This window comes from Salvelinus namaycush, chromosome 15, assembly GCF_016432855.1.
Source record: "Salvelinus namaycush isolate Seneca chromosome 15, SaNama_1.0, whole genome shotgun sequence".
NCBI classification, from domain to species: domain Eukaryota; kingdom Metazoa; phylum Chordata; class Actinopteri; order Salmoniformes; family Salmonidae; genus Salvelinus; species Salvelinus namaycush.
Window position 1 is genome coordinate 38,653,380 of NC_052321.1, and position 19,283 is coordinate 38,672,662.

At 42.9% G+C, this 19,283-nt stretch overlaps 1 protein-coding gene across 2 annotated transcripts; it reads left to right on the forward strand.

Moving 5' to 3' along the window:
* Positions 1-9,977: 9,977 nt before the first annotated feature.
* On the forward strand, positions 9,978-18,982 carry LOC120060517 (cell growth regulator with EF hand domain protein 1-like). 2 transcript variants are annotated; one of them, XM_039009888.1, is made up of 6 exons: positions 9,978-10,339; positions 10,795-10,900; positions 11,442-11,513; positions 16,508-16,578; positions 16,653-16,777; positions 17,609-18,982. In XM_039009888.1, exons 1-6 carry the CDS (start codon positions 10,288-10,290, stop codon positions 18,011-18,013), a joined length of 831 nt encoding a protein of 276 aa, XP_038865816.1. In that variant the 5' UTR covers positions 9,978-10,287; the 3' UTR covers positions 18,014-18,982. The 2 variants fall into 2 exon arrangements, with proteins under 2 accessions (XP_038865816.1, XP_038865817.1); XM_039009889.1 differs by having other exon boundaries at positions 9,979-10,324.
* The last annotated feature ends 301 nt before the right edge of the window (positions 18,983-19,283 follow it).

Here is a 19,283-nt window from a genome sequence, read left to right on the forward strand (position 1 = left end):
GAAAAACTTTTGAGATTGTGTAGCCAAGCTAAGTAGCTAGCTAGCTAGCTCACTTTTGTATGCAAGTCAATTAGAACAAGATGGCATTTTGAAAGATTTAATATTTTCCATTATAAATGTTTTGGCTCTCAAATGTTTTTTTATTAATTTGTTTTATACAAATGAGGGCTCATATTGAGTGTATTTACATGTGTACATATGAACCATGCTCATGATATATATTTTAGAATGCTACTTTTTATGACATTTGTATCTAATTGTCGCATGCTATTTGCTAACTGCTAGCTAGCTTACTAATAGGCGATAGTTAGCCTTCCGTTTTGTCCTAACTAGCTATTTTTTGTTTCTGTTATTGTTAGCTGTCCATTGGTTTTTGTTACATTTAACACACAAGCTGAAAAGGAATTTTAATCTATTTGAAAATGTATGAACGTTTGCTATTGGAAAAAATGTAAACAGATACTTTAATTGTATGGTCTGAAAGTATTAAAAACACCCAGAAAACATCAAAAATACATTGTCTATACAGCTAAAAATTACAATGGCATGTCAAAACAAATTGACATTGATAAAAAAGTGTGCGTTTATCAATTTACCAGATTTTGCTATCCATTACTTTGAAAAAAATCAAGATGTCAATATTCTTGTAATGCTTTTTACATTAAAAAAATATAAAATTACAGCTCAATCTGAGCAGAATTTTGTATATGCGAATAACTAACATTTTTAAACGTTTGTTAATTGAACAGTCAATATTATGAGATTGAGAGAAATGTATAATAGAAAAGAAACACTGCATTGGCCCTCTCGGTTTAATGGTCAAGACATTGGCTTCTCCCATTGGAGACCCAGATTGGGTACATGGTAGGTCATGGTAGGTCATGAGATGCTACGCGAGCCAGTCCAAGAGGTGGCCTACCATGTACCCATTCAAGGGGTCTCACCTGAGCCTGCCCAAGTGGCTTACTCTGCCATGCCTACACCGCTCCTGACCAACAAGTGGTCCTAACATGAGGAGGCGGCCCACATATGCCAGCTTATCACTGTAAACGCCCACCAGGGTCGCACACCAGAAAGCCACAGAAGGGTCACTTTAGCCATTAGATTAGTCAGTAAAGTAAACGACTGCATTGAGCTTTTACCAATTAGAAATGTGCAACACACATTAGGGACGGCTGTACAAAATCCCTCCGAGTGGAGCAGAATACTGCTGAGACGGACTTGATCAAGCAAGTGGATTTCACCTGTTGACTCTCATGCAATCACACACCTGTCACTAATTATCAGGACTGCCCTGATAGGATCACCTATTAATAGAGCAAAGTCTGATGGGCTGGCTCAACTTCAGAGAGAGATGGATGAAAATGAATCTCAATGAGCACATGTGAGGAAAAGAGAGCAGAGAGGCAAAGGGATAATGGAGGAGAGAGAAGAGAGGCAAAGGGATAATGGAGGAGAGAGAGCGGTGAGAGAGATAGGAGAGCGAGAGGGCTATAGAGTGGTGAGAGACAAGAGTTAAGCTTCAGTTATGTGGTGATGTCTCTGAATGGAATTCCACTGAATGGCTGAGTTGGTTTAGCTCAGCCTATCCAGTGAGCTGTGTGTGTGTCATAAAGTGGAAAAGTGACAAGTTATTTTGGATCTGGTTTTAACAGGCAGAGTGAAGTAGGCTGAGTTTACATCAGCAGCCCAATTCTGATTTTCACCAATCACATCAGATCTTTTTCAGAGCTGATCTGATTGGTCAACAAAAAAAAACATTAGTGGGGAAAAAAGATCAGAACTGGGCTACCTGTCTAAATGCAGCCATTCACAGACATCAAGGTCCAGTTTCAAACATTTAATAAATGAAGGCATGGTTTACATAACTGTTCTCAGAATGTGATATGTAATCTTTAGTTTTCTTTTCACACATCAAACCCAACCAATAAACCTTGCATATTAAAGTATAACCAAAACCAAAGGCACAGGAGGAGGTGGTGCAGCCCAGGAGGCAAGAGTTTGTTCCTCAAACTCACAAGCCTCCATTATACCATGCCCCCTGGAACAACCATACCTCCCTTGCACACCTCAAACAGAAAAAATGGGGTTAAATACAATACAAGTAACACAGTTAATCAATGAAATGTCTTGGGGCGTTAAAAAGGAAATTAGTCACACCTGATGTGTGTGTTTATGATGAGTAGAATTTCACCATTGTTCAATTCTGTGAGGAAACTGTTCCACAAACCTTCCCATCACGCATGCACACACACAAACACGTGGCAGTTTTCAAAACGCTTCCAAGATAAGGAGCTGAGATACACTTGTGCTTCTTTGGTACGAGGAGGACACTCCTTTGTTCACCTACTAACAAATTGGCACTCTCCTCGACCACTTATCGGTTTCTGGGTCACGGAGGACGGAAGAACAAGGAGAGAACAGACTTTTGCCCAATTGGGATTATCCCTAGGAATTAGGCTAACGGCACTCAATTTTGACCCCAATGCAACCTGGGAGCAGGAAATTAGACAACGATGGTTCTCTCCCCAAGGAGCCATTATGGGGTCAGGAGGTTATGTCTCCACAGAGTAACTGATGAGTACTAGAGGACCCATCTCTCACAACCTGCAGTCCCCATGGTTATATCCGTAGGGTGGGCGGGTTTAGGGCCCTGAAATATTGTGTGGATAAAGGGCGGGTGGTTTGAAATAAGAGAAACCAATGCATTCAAAATCCATAAATGTAATATTATTGTGCAGTTCATATCTGTAGGCTACATTGAGGTATATCTTTTACTATCTGGCATTAGTGTGTAGCCTTAGCTTAATTTTCAGATTTGTCCTGTTTTTCAATTTTTCAGATGTTAAATTAATTTTCTAAACTACATTTTTAAGCCCACATTATATCATAATTATTTATTAAAAAGATCGGTCAGCTGTGGCCTCCTGAGTAGCGCAGTGATCTAAGGCACTGCATTGCAGTGCTAGCTGTGCCAGTGGAGATTCTGGGTTCGAGTCAAGGCTCTGTCTCTGTATTGTTTACAATACAATTATTTAGCATCTGGCTACATAGATGGTTGCCAACTGTCCCGTATTAGCCGGGATGTCCCTTATTTTGGGCTAAATTGGTTTGTCCCATACCGGACCTCCCTTGTCCCGTATATTCATCCAATCACAGTATCGCGTAAACGCTCCAATTCCTGCAAAGTCATTTCTGTTGTTTTTCGGTCGGTTTGGCACATCAAGGAAATATGGATAAACCTGCAAAAAAGAAAAGACTGTGCGGCTACAACAAACAATGGGAAGCAAAAAAGACGTAGGTTAAGTCCGTCAGTGGTGACCCGATGAAAGCTTTCTGTACTTTATGCCATCGGGAATTCTCAATAGCCTTTGGAGGGGAAAATGACCTAACTCAGCATGCATCCACAGAAATGCACAAGACGGCCACGCTAGCTAAAGGTGATAGCAATATCGGTGCATTCTTCGTGACGTCTACTGCGGAAAATGATGATCTGCCCCCTACGGAAGGTGAGCCCGTGTATTTCTCAGTGATGCCTCAAACAAGGGAAATTCCAGTGTGCGTGAGATATTTCTGTGTCTGATGGAGTGCAGTGCAAGTTACTTAACTTTTACGAAGACAGTGATGAAACTGCAAGTGGCATACATCAAGCTCTGATGAACTGTCTGGAAAAGCATGAACTGGATATTAGACACATCACAGCCTATGCAGCAGATAATGCCAATGTCAACTTTGGAAAACACCACTCCGTTTACCAGTTATTGAGCAATGCCAACAATTGCATTCTGAAAGCTAATTGCCCTGCTCATAATGCCTTTCCAATTGAATATGAATATACACTATATGCATTCACACAACACCATACCCACACCACCGTGCACTGGCACGCCACCGTTTGTCCCTTATTTTGTAGTACGTCACGAAAACGATGTGCGCGCTTCCATGGGGCAGAAGTCAGCCTGTTGTGATTTTGGATGGCCATATTGTGAGCAGTAATGACACTGCCATGTGGGTTATCGTAAGTGACTTCTTTCAGCATGTTTATGATTTTTCATGTCAATGCAAATATGACTAATATTCGCTAGCTAGCAAACCAACAACTGTAATGATGTACAGTACCAGTCAAAAGTTTGGACACACCTACTCATTCAATGTTTTTTCTTTATTTGTACTATTTTCTACATTGTAGAGTAATAGTGAATACATCAAAACTATGAAATAACACATGGAATCATGTAGTAACCAAAAAAGTGTTAAACAAATCTGTTTATCTAGATTTTTAGTTCCAACCACTGTCTTTGTGTGACGCAGAGTAGGTGAACAGATGATCTTTGCATGTGTGGTTCCCACCGTGAAGCATGGAGGAGGAGGTGTGATGGTGTGGGGGTGCTTTGCTGGTGACAGTCAGTGATTTATTTAGAATTCAAGGCACACTTAACCAACATGGTTATCATTCTGCAGTGATATGTGATTTTTCAACAGGACAATGACCCAACACACCTCCAGGCTGTGTAAGGGGTATTTGACCAAGAAGGAGAGGGATGGAGTGCTGCATCAGATGACCTGGCCTCCACAATCACCCGACCTCAACCCATTTGAGATGGTTTGGGATGAGTTGGACTCCAGAGTGAAAGAAAAGCAGCCAACAAGTGCTCAGCATATGTGGGAACTCCTTTAAGACTGTTGGAAAAGCATTCCAGGTGAAGCTGGTTGAGAGAATGCCAAGAGTGTGCAAAGCTGTCAAGGCAAAGAGTGGCTACTTTGAAGAATCTAAAATATATTTAGATTTGTTTAACACTTTTTGGGTTACTACATGATTCCATATGTGTTATTTCATAGTTTTGATGTCTTCACTATTTTTCTACAATATAAAAAATTAAGAAAAACCCTTGAATGAGTAGGTGTGTCCAAACTTTTGACTGGTACTGTATTTGAAACAACAAGTGTGCACTCATCTGTTTTGCCCCATGGTTGCACGCATGTTGATTTTTGTTCCTAAAGCGAGAACACAAGTATTGTGGACAGTGAAGGGTAAGACAGTTGAATGTTATTCAGGTTTAAGATTGAGTGAACTGCTAATATCATTAAGGAACAGAAATGATCCCAGATTTGACCTTTAGCTCAATTCAGGTAAACATTGTGTGTGTGTGCGTGTGTATATTACTTCTGTGTGTGTTTGTCTGTTCAGAATACTCCATATTGCTACGATACTGATATTGTGCCGTCTCTGTAATAGTATAGGAGATACAGGAAACAGAACTTCAGACTAGTGATGGGCATTCTGGCTCTTTTCAGTGAGCCGGCTCGTTCGGCTCAGCTCACCAAAAAGAGCCTGCTCTTTTGGCTCCCAAACGACTCTTTAAAAAATATATGTTTTATATTTTTTCAAATCAAACAGTTTGTGATAGTTTGACTATGATTGGTGTTAAAACAGTTCTAATTAAATTATTACATGAAATCCTACTCTACCTTAACCACAATGTATTTAAAAAATTATTGGTTTGTTATGAAAAAGAATGCTATTAAACATATGCATTTAAAGTATAACTTTTTAATGTATATAAACAAAGTGCATATAAATGTAACAATTCAAAACGAATACAATCTGAACAACATAATAATATATTGCACCATATCAAAGAAAAATAAGTAACAATGTGCAAAACTGCAGCATCCCACTTAAAACATTAAACTGGTCCCTCTTTTCTCTCTCCTTTATTGCCATGTTATAACCAGCAGCACACAGCAATGCTGACCATATTTTGCTTTTATGAGAGATTTGCATTCAGAAATGCAAGCTGCCTCACTTTCGAGGGGCTGATGTGGTTTCTTCTCTCAGTAATTATTTGTACGGTTTTCGAGAAGACCCTCTGAGGGAATGGATGTGGCCACTATGCAGAGTCTCCCTGTCATGACTTTAGTAAGCCGTGGGTAGACAGAGGCCTTGTTCTTCCACCAGCTCAGAGGATCTGCAGACTCCTCCAAATAGGATCGGACCTCCATTATGGCATCTGCTGAGGGATTCCTTCATGCTGCATCCCCAGTTTCTCTCTCATCAAACAGCATCCAAACAGCAGACGTTTGTGGAACTACTGCTGGTGCTTCTGCTCCATCTGCTCCCTCTTCTTCCTGTTGCCCTGGTGACTGAGCCAGCTGACTGCTGGGGCTGTCCCTTCCTCCTGCTGAGGTTATTCTTTGAAGAGTCTCATCAATCGCTCTGGCATCACTGAAGACTAACTTCTTAAACCTGGGGTCAAGTGCAGCGGTTTCTGATAGCACGTGATTATATTCCATTCTGTGGAACTTAGGGTGTTTGTCACATGTACTGTGGTTACATTTGCACTTGCTTCTCTCTGGCGGCTGGCTGTGATTCGCTGCAGACCCTTACACAGGAGTATTATTTTTGAGAATGTCACATAGCTGAAAAGAGAGAACAGTAACTTATTAGTTCAGCTTCATGTTTTGTCTACTGATACTACATTCTCATATACATATATGATACTGGATTAAATAATGATGTAGTAATAACTGCTTACTGTACCTCTCTCCACTGATCTCCACAGTGACCTGCCTAAAGGGTTCCAGGACTCTGCACACCTCCTCCACCACCTCCCATTCCTCTTGGGTCAGAACATCAACAGGAGCATTGACAATGGCCAGGGTAGAGATGATGGCATCCTTTGACTCAAGAAACTGCTTCAACATATAAAATGTTGAATTCCACCTTGTAGTGCAGTCTTGTTTAGGCCTCAGCTCAGGCATCCCCATCTGGCGTTGTGTAGACTTTAGTTTTTCAGCACCTACTGTGCTCCTGTGGAAGTATTCCACAGCTGATTTCACTTTGTCCACAGTGGGCTTCATCACCTTTTAGAGCTTCTTTTACAATCGGGTTGATTGTATGGGTAAGACATGGATGATGGGTCCATTTTAAAATGTTCCTGGCTTTGGTTATGTTAGCTGCATTGTCACTAACACAACAGACCACTTTTCCATCTACTTGCCATTCTCAGCAGTTCCTCTGCCAAGTTCTCTGGGGTGTGTCTGTCGCTGAACTCAAAGCAGTCCAGAAGACAGCTAGACATTGAAAAATCGTCAATGAAGTGACATGTAATCGACATGGTTACCCTTGATGTCTAGTAGTCAGTGATACGGCAAACTGCAGTAGCTTTTTGGACTCTTTCCCGCACTGAAGCCTGTGTGCTCTCGTACAGTTGTGGAATACGTGATTTTGAAAGGGTTTTCCTGCTTGGAATTGTGTACATTGGATTTAGACTATTGCTATAATTTTTGAAACCTCTGTCCTCCACGATCGAAAATGGCTGGAAATCGGTGGCAGTCATTTTAGCCAATGCAATATCAATTTGGCCTTTTTTTCCTACAGACATAGACTTTGGCATAAACTGGTCCACAGAATTCTGCGTTGCTGTGGGTCGCGGAGTAGGTCTACTTGACTGAGTGGATACGGTGCTGGCTCCACCACTATCACTAGCAAGCTCGCTAGTTTCTCAAAGCTCCGCTACAGCTAGCTTCACAGTTGGGTGCACAGTTTGCATATGCCTGTGTAGGTTGTGCGTAGAACTGGCTATATATGAGATTTTGTTTTGGCAAATTCCACACTGTGCTCTACATGATTAAAATGCATCCAAATGCTACTGTGCTTCCGACTCATTTTCCAGCTGTTATTTTCGCAGCTGTCCTTCCTCTCTCTCCTCGGCTGCTAAGTGTGTGACTGTGAGTGAGTTGGCTCGGCCCTCCCTCACGCAGCTTTGGTTCATTGGTTGACACTGCGTGTCTGATTGACAGGAACAACAGGTGAGGCTGTTAGTCTGATCAGACAGTCAGAACAAATGTGTGTGCGCTTGAGCATTTAGGCCTAAAGTTCCCATCACTGAAGGCAATCATACAGGCCACGCTGACCATCCCAGTTAGCAGCTGTGAGAGAGATTTGACTAGAGGGCCATCCATTTTTATTTCAGAGAGATACGATTTTCTCCAGGTGTCCCGCATTAAATAACATACAGTCCCTTAAAACCGAACAAACGGATGTAATTTGGACATTTTTAATGGGATTGGCCTTTTTTGGGGGTTGGCATATTCTCCCCGTCCTTAAGCGTCTTTTCCGCGCATATGAGAAGCATAGATGAAAAGCAAAGAGAGAACAAACTTTACCCATGTCAACTAGATTGAAGCATTCATTTTATCGATTTATGACATTACACTAGTGAGCAAGGGTATTTATTCTATCTATATATGACATTATTCTGGTGAGCAAGGGTGTATTTAGCCTAGGGCAACAAGTAATGACAGAGTAGGCTATCTAATCCTAAAATGTTAACTTTATCACTGTAGCCTATAGTTGGGCGGCTGCGGATGGGTTATTGGCAATAGCCGGCGGGTGCGTGAACAAACAGCTGACCCGCGCATCTCTAGCGTGCGCGCGTCGTGTCTGTGCCCTTGCCTCAGTACGTGTCAGCCTCTCCCTGACAACCAATCTGGCGCTCCAGCACAGGGATCATGCTGAGATTGTCTTCGCCTCCCCGCTGTTACCCAATACTTTCATCTCTATCCTGCTCTCCATCCATACCTCTCACCATCCTTCCATTTCTGCCTCACTCTCCCCGATTTGAGACTGAGGCCCTCTGTTTGTTCTCTCCTTCCCTTATACCACATGTTCTTATTTCCTACCTCCCTCGCCGCCTCCCTCTCTCGTTCTCCTCTGTTTGCATTATTCCCAGAAGGAAAGAGAGGTCCAAAATATGGAAAGTGTGTGTCAGACAAACTTTATTTCCATATCAAGTGAGAGACAACAGCACTGGGAGGAAATCTGCTAGTAAGACAATATTGCCATCTAGTGGTCAAAACAAATCATTACAGTGGAACATTACAATAATGTGGTTAAACACACACGCAAACCTACACTGAGTATATCAAACATTAGGAACACCTTCCTAATATTGAGTCCCCTCACCCCTTTTGCCCTCAGAACAACATTAATTTGGCGGGGAATGGATTCTACAAGGTGTCAAAAGGGTTCCAAGAGGATGTTGACTCCAATGCTTCCCACAGTTGTCAAGTATGCTTGATGTCCTTTGGGTGGTGGACCATTCTTGATATACATGGAACTGTTGAGCATGAAAAACCCAGCAGCGTTGCCGTTTTTGACACAAACCGGTTCGTTTGGCACCTACCACCATACCCCATTCAAAGGCACTTAAATATTTTGTCTTGCCCATTCACCTTCTGAATGGCACACACACAATCCATGTCTCAATGCTTAAATATCATTCTTTAGCCTGTCTCCTTCCCTTAATCTACACGATCGAAGTGGATTTAACAAGTGACATCAATAAGGGTTCATAGCTTTCACCTGGATTCAGTTGGTTCATTCTATGTCATGGAGTGTGCAGGTGTTCTTAATGTTTTGTATACTCGGTATACATCGCCCTTTGGACTAATCATTGCTCCAACTCTCTGACCAAGCAGCCACACCCTACTGCACCAAGCTTTTCCAACAGAGAGAGAGACAAGTGGACTATATTTCCCAAAACAATCCATTTGTTCCAACGGGAAATTCGTATCTGTGTAGTCAAAAGAAACATTATAAATGAAGGTGAATGTTGTCATGTCAGTTATAATGATGAAAAGTAGGTATTGGACCAATGTAGTCTGAATGTGTAAGTGAGCTACTGTATAGCGGCTGCTGGCTGGCGAGGATGAGCGCCCTGCGGTGCACCATTTGCTCGGTAGCGGGGGACATCCATGCTCACAATCCATGTAGAAAAGTGCAGTTCATAGGCTTACACGAGAAAGAGGGGCAGGGGGAAATTACACTACAGAACAGTAGCAGCGCAGCTGCACACACACACTCTCCCGTCGTTCCCTCCCCGACTGAGTCGTGCCTAGTCAGCTGCAGATACGTGGCATCGCCAGTATAGGGCGGAAAGAGAGCCCTTAAATTGAAATTGAGAGAATGCGAGAGACCGCACTGACCAGGACACGTCCTCTCATCGCCCGGAGTTCCACGTGGACCCAGTCATTGTCCAAAACAGATCCCGTGGGCTAGTTCGAATACTTTCAAAATACATCCTTCCCCCCATATATCGTCCACCTCTGCTGTTACGTCAGATCAGTGAACACTTAAAGGAAAGGAAGAAAATAAGGATGTATTGAAATGATTCGACCGATGACTCGCTCTCGCCGCTGCGCAGTGCAAATATTACCGGGAGGGCTGAACGGTAGAATCTCCCGCTATGAAATCACAACCTCAATTTACAACACGACGTTAGCATGCGTTTCTCTGTCTACTCGTCAAACGGGCCATCAGGTAGGATATGGCAATGTAAGATTGCAACTATTTAAAACGGTGCATCATAACTTATTTGACAGACGTTTTGAGTGAGAGATTGCTACGTTACCATTGTAGCATCAGATGGATACAATGTTGCAACATTAGCATCACAGCTATCTCTGTAGTCATAATGGAGATGTTTTAAATCACTAGGCCTACTGTATGTTATTATTGATACCGCTTAATAATTCAACGTTGGACACAAATGCCAAATCACTGCAATTGTAAAATAGCCTACGCTCGTCTGGCCTTCCTACGGATGCAGAACTGATGGGCTGAAAGCATACATTATTTCTCATAGCCTACGGTTATTGCCTTAGTTACATCTTCCAGAACATAATTCAGAAATGTTTGAATAGCAAAATGAACGGCCTAAATGTTACAATACGCCTAAAATGTTTAATGTCGGAGCAGAATGACAGCCCCGGTTATTTTCGTACTTGCAGGTGCATCGTTAGAGACTGGCGCTGACATGTTGGTGACGGGTGTGCTTTTTCTGCTCCTACTCGCGCACCAGTGTGTTTCTGCGCCACAGGTGCCCGGGGACCGCAGGTGGGCCCTGACACACACGCACTCACACACACACACATCGAAAGTATAGGGTTTGGCCTCAAGTTTTAAATGTGAACCAAGATGGATTTTCCAGCAGGTTTAGGTTTCCTGTTGGTTTGGGTATATTTTGTCTTTCTTTCTTTTTTTGTTTATTTGGTGAGCCAGTCAGACAACATGATGTGTAGCGCCCCTGACAGCATTCAGCCATCAGCCAGCACTGAGGGACTAGCGTTGTGTAGGAGTGATGCCACCTGACGTTAAAAAAACAACAACAAAAAAACGATGAGGTCATATAGGAATAACAGAGACAGGAAGTATGATGTTAAGGGAATTACATCACATCCTGTTCCTGGGTGGTAACAACAACAACAGAGGAGAAATAGGGATCAGAGTTCCGAGTGAGCCTGTTTATATAGTACCTCAGGTAGAGGTCAAAGGTAATCTTTCCCTGCACTCAATCCTATTAATAAAACCAACATAAAGTATTTGTTATCACAACAGTCTCTCTGTCTCTGTCTCTGTGTGTGTATTTGTCCCACAGAGTAGAGTCAGCAGGAGCCCCTCCCCCTCTCACACTGGCCAATCCCTTTGGCTCTGGAGACGAGGAGCGCAGGTGAGTGGCACCTTTTACTTCAATTATTACAGTGGTGGTCAACTCTACACAATAAAGGGTTTAATTAGGCCAACCCTCCTCCAGGAGAGCTGCTGGGTGTGCAGGGCTTTGCTCCAGCCCTACTTTAACCCTTTAATCTGACAGGGGCATGTAATTATGTTAATTCACAGCATCAGCTCTGGACTTTGAGTAGGTGTTATGATGTGTCTCCCAGACAGATAAGATACTGTTTGTAGCTATGTTCAAACACAGGTTTATGATGCTGTTATAATGTTTGCCTTTTTTGTAAACCTGACTAGTGTTATGCTGCCAGTATGACTGCCTATTTTCACAACAATCTGGTTGAACAAACAAATGAACAAACAAATGACTGAAATAGTTTCTGCTATTACACAATTACCCCATTTAGTTGTGTTCTGTAAAAGGTCAAAGGTTGTCTAGGTGTGTGATCTGTCCAGGCCTCAATTTATATGCAGCTCACACCCTGCCACTGACTAGGCCTACTGTGTGATTTAAGACAGGTGAGCGAGCACAAGGGCATGCTAACTGTACACTAGGGGTCGAATAGCGGATTTCAGCCCGAACCCACTCCCTTTTCCCGGGATAAATAACTGCGAGAAACCGGTAAATTATAATAAATTATTTCTACGAACAGCATGATGTGAAATGGAACTTTTAAAGTGATATGCAATGTCTAAATCTGTCTTGTCTACGGACTTCTCTCTGCTATCTGCATGGTCAATCATCATCACTCCGGGTGGGGACAGACGGGGCATCTCAGTATGAAGCCCAGTTCACAATGCATGTATCATCTCATCATGGTTACTTTTTTTCTTCTTGTGACAGGTAGGCCTACATGTGCTGCAGCATAGCCTATGCTACATTTAATAGGCTATAAGCACTGAATCTGCATCTAATTTACACATCTCCATCTGGCTTTCAGGGGTCAGCTTTTTTCAAATTTAATTTCAGCTGCAGAGTTTTAAAACAGCATATAGCTTGAATATCGTTGCTTTTAAGTCAGTGCGCCCGCGAGCGCTTTCTCTCTCGCCATTAATTCCATTCAAATTGCATCCAAAATAGATAATTATGTTCAAGATTGATACTTTTTGTATAAATAGTGTATGTGGACACCCCTTCAAAGGAGCGGATTCGGGCTATTTCAGCCACACTCGTCAACGTTTCCCTTTACTGTGGCAATAGTGATCAAATCAGCGCAATATTATCCGCTTTCATTGCAACATCCCGAAACAAAACGAACTATGCAAGAGATTTCGGAGTAGGAGTCTATTGCGCACGACTCAGCCCAGACCAGTGTGGCATAACAAATCAGAGCTGCAGTAGACCTATATGCAAATGGCCCATTGCCATGTATGGCTCTTACTTGAACTGTACTGTGTTTACAGATCAAAGCCATGTAGCCATGTGTGCACATTTTGCTCATATCCTAGTTAGTGAGCTATTAGCCTGGTTATAGATAACTTCTAGTCTGCAATAGGGTAGTGACTGCCTACAAGAGCACAAAATGTGTACATTTCTAGACATCTTTGAAAAGCAAGTCAGGTAAAGAGCTTTTTTTGTCATAAAGGGGCAGTGTTGTATTTTGTGGCAGGCTTGAATAAGCTAAGTAGCCAATAGGCAGAGGGCAGCATAATTTGTCTGATTCTCTGTAATAATGGTATGGGAACAATAATGCATTTGATTTTGTAAAGTGGTTTCTTGCATCAAACAACACAACAACATGTTCAGTCACCTCCTTGTCTGAAGGACAAGTGGATAAACAGGTTAATGTCAAGCCCTGCATGTTTTTTTTTAAGTCTCATGGAATGTAGGTCTACTGTACATTGAACACCATACATTGGCTGCTACTGTAGGCTGAATGATAGAACAGCTATTTCCATGTTCATATGTCATGGGATGCATTTTCTCCATTGATTTTTATGGTAGGGCACTCTGGAAGGCCTACATTATGATCAAATATCCACAGTAGCCTAGTTGGCCACTGTTAAAACTGTAACTTAAAGTGTGTACAGCCTCAGTGTTCACAGTAAACGCGCACTGGAAGTTGCACAGAATTTTCACAACATTTAAGCTTGCGCTCAGCAGACCTGAAATTTGCTCAGTGACGAAACATTTTGAGGAAACATTGGCTATAGTAGTAGGTGCCGTGCGCACCGGTTTGAGTGTGTCAAAAACTCTGCTGGGTTTTTCATGCTCAACAGTTTCCCATATGTATCAAGAATGGTCCACCACCCAAAGGACATCCAGCCAACGTCAGACCAGTGGTCGAAAACGGGTCATTGATGAAAGAGGACAAAGCTGGCTGTCACAATTTGTGCAGAGCAACAAACGGGCTACAGTTAGTCAACTGACAGTCCAGTACAACATTGGTGCCCAAAGACCAATAAAAGAATGCACAACTCGTCCTACCTTGACACGAATGGGGTATGGCAGCCGACAACCTTACAGAGTTCCACTTCTTTCAGCAAAAAATAAGAAACTGCGGTTTAAGTGGGCTAAGGAACTAAAACACTGGACACTGGAGAATTGGAAAAACATTGTCTGGTCTAATGAATCCTGGTTCCTGCTGTTTCACACTGATAGGACGACTAGGGTATGGAGAAAACCACATGAGTACATCCATCCATCATGCCTCATCTCAACATTACAGGCTGGTGGTGATGGTGTGGGGTGTTTTCATTCCACACATTGGGCCCCTTGATAAAAGTGGAGCAACGTTTGAATGCCACGGGATATCTGAACATCATTATAGATTTTTTCAGCTGGATAATGCCCAATGCTACAAGTTTAGGATTGTCCAGGGATGATTCCAAAGACATGACACGTAATTGAGCTTATTGCGGTGGCCTGCCCAGCCACCAGATCTCAATCTAATTGAGCATCTGTGTGATTTTTTTTATTTTACCTTTATTTAACTAGGCAAGTCAGTTATAGAACAAATTCTTATTTTCAATGACAGCCTAGGAACAGTGGGTTAACTGCCTTGTTCAGGGGCAGAATGACAGATTTTTACCTTGTCAGCTCAGGGATTTGATGTTGCAACCTTTCGGTTACTAGTCCAACGCTCTAACCACTAGGCTACGCTGCCTCCCCAATGGGATGGCAGCGTAGCCAACTTGACACAACTGTGGGAAGCATTGGAGTCAACATGGGCAAATATCCCTGTGGAACGCTTTCGACACCTTGTAGAGGCCATGCCCCGACGAATTAAGGCTGTTCTGAGGGCAGAAGTATGTGCAACTCCATATTAGGAAGATTTTCCTAATGTTTTATACACTCAGGGTACTGTGTATATAGATGTCCTAGCCTACCCTGTTTCAGGTAATACATTCAACGCAGTATTAGCCTTACATTTAGCTAATGAATGATGGGTTATGCATAAGCTTCTAACTTATATTCTCTGTCTCTTGCACAATACGCACCTTCACTCTGCTGGCTCCTTAGCTCTTGGAGTCCCAGGAAAAGCTAGACTATAGCTTGCTGGATTTAATTTAAAAAATCTTATACTAATAGACTATTAGAAAAGGGACACAAGCTCTTGTTTGCTGACTGTTAAATACAGCAGCCAGTAGAACTCACGGCGAGTGAAAGAATAGAGAACTCGGGATGGCGGTAGGCTACAGCAGTTATTTGTTCAGACCCATAACCATTCAATCTTTGTTAAGAGAAGTCAAAGCCGTCTGCATCTTATTCTAGTCCTATATTATTCAAGCATGTCATCACAATGATGAAGATAAGGACAATATACAATATATTTTAAAATTAAATTCGCTAGCCTATAATTGTAACTTTGTACTAGTTACGGTATTGGAATTACTGGAATTACGCACCTCGTTCAATCCATGAAGCTGGGGGAGAACATGCGATGCTGGTGCAGGGCATGCGGCCTACAGTCCACACAAAGATTTAGCCTACTGGAATTGTTTCATTTATTTACCCAAGACCCTATAGGCAGGCCTACATCTATGGGCTTTTATTTTTTTCTGTCGTACATAATGTGCGGTAGCCTATATATCATAGGCTATATATTGGATAACGACAAAATCATTTGGGCTTTTTTGGGCTTAAGGATCTTAATGTCTTTTAATGTATGGCTCATCAGGCTCAGGTTGCATCAGACTTGAATTTTCATGCTGATCAAAGCTCTAATCAGATCCTGGCATATTTCTATGCTTTATACACTGAGTGTACAAAACAATAAGAACACCTGCTCATTCCATAGACTGACCAGGTAAATACAGGTGAACACTGATCCCTTATTGATGTCTCTTGTTAAATCCACTTCAATCACTGTAGATGAAGGAGAGGAGACAGTTAAAGAATGATTTTTAAGGCTTGAGACAATTGAGCCGTGGATTGTGTATGTGTGCCATTCAGAGGGTGAGTGAAGACAAAAGATTTATGTGCCTTTGAACGGGGTATGGTAGTAGGTACCAGGTGCACCGGTTTGTGTCAAGAACTGCAACAATGCTGGGTTTTTCCATGCTCAACCATTTCCCGTGTGACAACTGGGGGAAGCATTTTAGTCAACATGGGCCAGCATCCCTGTGGAACGCTTTTCACACCTTGTAGAGTCCATGCCCTGATGATTTGATGCTGTTCTGAGGGCAAGAGGAGGGGGCGGGGGAGGTGCAGCTCAATATTAGGAAGGTGTTCGTAATGTTTTAACATGACACTTCCGGTTTGGGTGGGAAAATACCTGCTTACATGGGAGAAAAGGGATTTATTCTCAGGATTAAACATTTGAAAAATACAGGGAAGATATGTAACCCTACTGTACACAGAACACACCAGGGAGGGAACAGAGAGCTTGTTTGTAAAACCTTGAGACATGTTGAGACTAGATTACAGTGGTACTTTCTGTACAGTGAGGTAACGTGCTACCCAGTCAGGTGGGCCTGAGGTTGAACCTTCTATCCCGAGCCCTAACCTCTGTGAACTGTAACTGTAACTAACCTCTGTGTATGTGTTAGGCTGCTGCAGAGCTACATCAAGGCCAACCTGAAGGAGGGACAGGGAGGACCAGATAGCACCTGGGAACAAGGTAAACACATCACACACACACACAATCACTGACATAAATAATGAATCAACATCTTCCTCTTTCCTGCTGGTCAGAGGTGTTTTTCCTGTTCAGTCTCCATGACTACGACCGAAGCGGTGACATGGATGGCCTGGAGATGATGAAGCTGCTCTCTGAATACAACTCCCACAATGCACCTGGAGAACAGTCAGCTGAGCCGGTGAGCGGGTGTGTGTGTGTGTGTGTGTGTGGAACATCTGTAGAAAAGATCTTCAGTGTTCTGGTTAGGGACATACTTTATTGTACTGACTGATTTTGTAACTTTGTCTTGATCTTAGTCAGTTTGGCCTAGGTAGCAGGACATAATATAAGGGTTGTGTATCAGGATTCAAATAGATAATGTAGCCTGTACTGTTGTCGGTATGAAGATGTTACTGTTGGACTCACTTTACCTGTAAGTGAATCTCCACTAACGCTGAAGTTGACTGTACAGTGTTTTTTTTTTTTTTTTTTTAAATTTTTTTTATCCCATTTTCTCCCCAATTTTCGTGGTATCCAATCGCTAGTAATTACTACCTTGTCTCATCGCTACAACTCCCGTACGGGCTCGGGAGAGACGAAGGTCGAAAGCCATGCGTCCTCCGAAGCACAACCCAACCAGCCGTACTGCTTCTTAACACAGCGCGCCTCCAACCCGGAAGCCAGCCGCACCAATGTGTCGGAGGAAACACCGTGTACCTGGCCCCCTTGGTTGGCGCGCACTGCGCCCGGCCCGCCACAGGAGTCGCTGGAGCGCGATGAGACAAGGATATCCCTACCGGCCAAACCCTCCCTACCCCGGACGACGTTATGCCAATTGTGCGTCGCCCCACGGACCTCCCGGTCGCGGCCGGCTGCGACAGAGCCTGGGCGCGAACCCAGAGACTCTGGTGGCGCAGTTAGCACTGCGATGCAGTGCCCTAGACCACTGCGCCACCCGGGAGGCCTGTACAGTGTTTGTTAGTGAATGTACACTAAGCCAATGTTGTTTTGTTGTGTGTGTGCGTCCCAGGTGGTGGACATGGTAGACTTTCTCCTGCAAACTCAGGATCTAAACATGGACGGTCTAATAGCTCCCCCTGAGCTACTCTCTCCCCCCAAACTACAACCAGACTCCTACTCCCAGGGTGCACCTGAACAGGGAGGGCTTGTGGCCCAGGAGCAGGTAGAGGTCCAAGTGGAAGTCAAAGTTGATGAGGAACCAAAACAAGAAAAGGCAGTGCAGAAAGAGGAGAGGAATGTAGAGAAACAGCCCAAGGAAGAAGAGTCAAAGCCAGGAGTTGTGGGACAGGAAGTTAAGACCAATGAACATCCTATACAGGCAGAGGAGACAGGACTGCATATCCCAGAGGCCCCTGCTGCTGATCATGAGCAAAATAGGCCTGCTCCTGTTCATCAGGGGCAGCCTGAAATGTAAACACACACACAATAACACGCAAACAGCACTCCAACACAACTACAATACTTCCGTCCAGACCGAGGGGGTCAGTCAATAGCAGGAGCCCTTTGACTGACAGCAGAGTTAGCAAATCACAGCCCCTCATCTACCTTGGGGGGAGGGGCTTGTTTCACATTGAGGAATTTGTCTTTGGTACAGAAGAATTGTAAACAGATGTCAGCCATATTGTTTAAGCTGCTGTTATATTTCAACACATTGCACTTCCGAACAAGATCAAGTGAGAATATAATTCAGTATTAAATGTATTTTGCCAAAATATACACCTTACACTGCTAAATAGTACAGTTTGACCTTCAGTTTATTGATTTTGGGGTAAATAGTTGCTTTATCTGTTGAAGCTATGAAAATGAAGCCATATGTTGGAATGGACAATCTGAAAAGTTAATGGACTGCATGTATGAACGTGTCAAATGCAATGCCTTTAAATGATATTTGGAGGAAAAGTATTCCCCTCCAGTGCAATATTAAGAAACATTGTTCACTCCCCCTCATGGATGCAAAAGGAGTGGTTTGGTGTAAGAAATTCAGTGGACAAAGCCCTCTAACTCATGGAATTGGGCGCTCTTCTTGTCACAGCAGCTGTTGACTAGTTACTCCCGTTTTCCAGGTCAAAAACCCCAGGCCTTTTTCACTTGAGACCTATAAACTAAGTGCCATCTGGTGATTTGCACAAATTATATTTTTTTGCTTTGTTGCCTGCTCAGCCACAGTAATACTAGAGCCCAATTTAGTCTCACACTTCTAGAAGTGTGCACTTGTTCCTTTAAAATCCATGAGGGGAGTAAACAAATACACAGTTCGGGGAGAAGTGTAATCAAACAATGATTTAGGAACATGGGATGAATATTTGGTTTGCTGTAAATTTCATTAATTGGAAGGTTTGTATATTTATGACAAAAAAAAAAATATAAGCCAACATGACTGCCACCTTTGTAGTGTCTCAGTGGTCACTAGGTACTGATTGCACCTTGTTTGTTTAAAAGGGGAATGTCCACTCACTTTTTTGCTTCTACATTTCCACTCAGGGATTCCTATGCCAAAACACTGGCCAAATCCCAATTGGGCCCCTAAGCACTTGGGAGAGCCAAGAGGATTTGACAGCTGTAAGCAATATCGTCATATTCACCACCTTGCCATCTAAGCTACCAGTACGTGGAAGTTTCACCATGTTGCTTACACTTAAAAATCCTCAAGTGCTTAGGGGTCCATACCTACGAATGACAATTCA

Bases quoted from the DNA above. Each gene is read 5' to 3' on its own strand.
- LOC120060517 (XM_039009888.1), top strand. From the start codon at position 10,288: ATGCGTTTCTCTGTCTACTCGTCAAACGGGCCATCAGGTAGGATATGG. The intron at 11,514-16,507 runs GTGAGTGGCACC...TGTATGTGTTAG, and splicing joins TCTGGAGACGAGGAGCGCAG to GCTGCTGCAGAGCTACATCA. The intron at 16,778-17,608 runs GTGAGCGGGTGT...TGTGCGTCCCAG, and splicing joins GAGAACAGTCAGCTGAGCCG to GTGGTGGACATGGTAGACTT.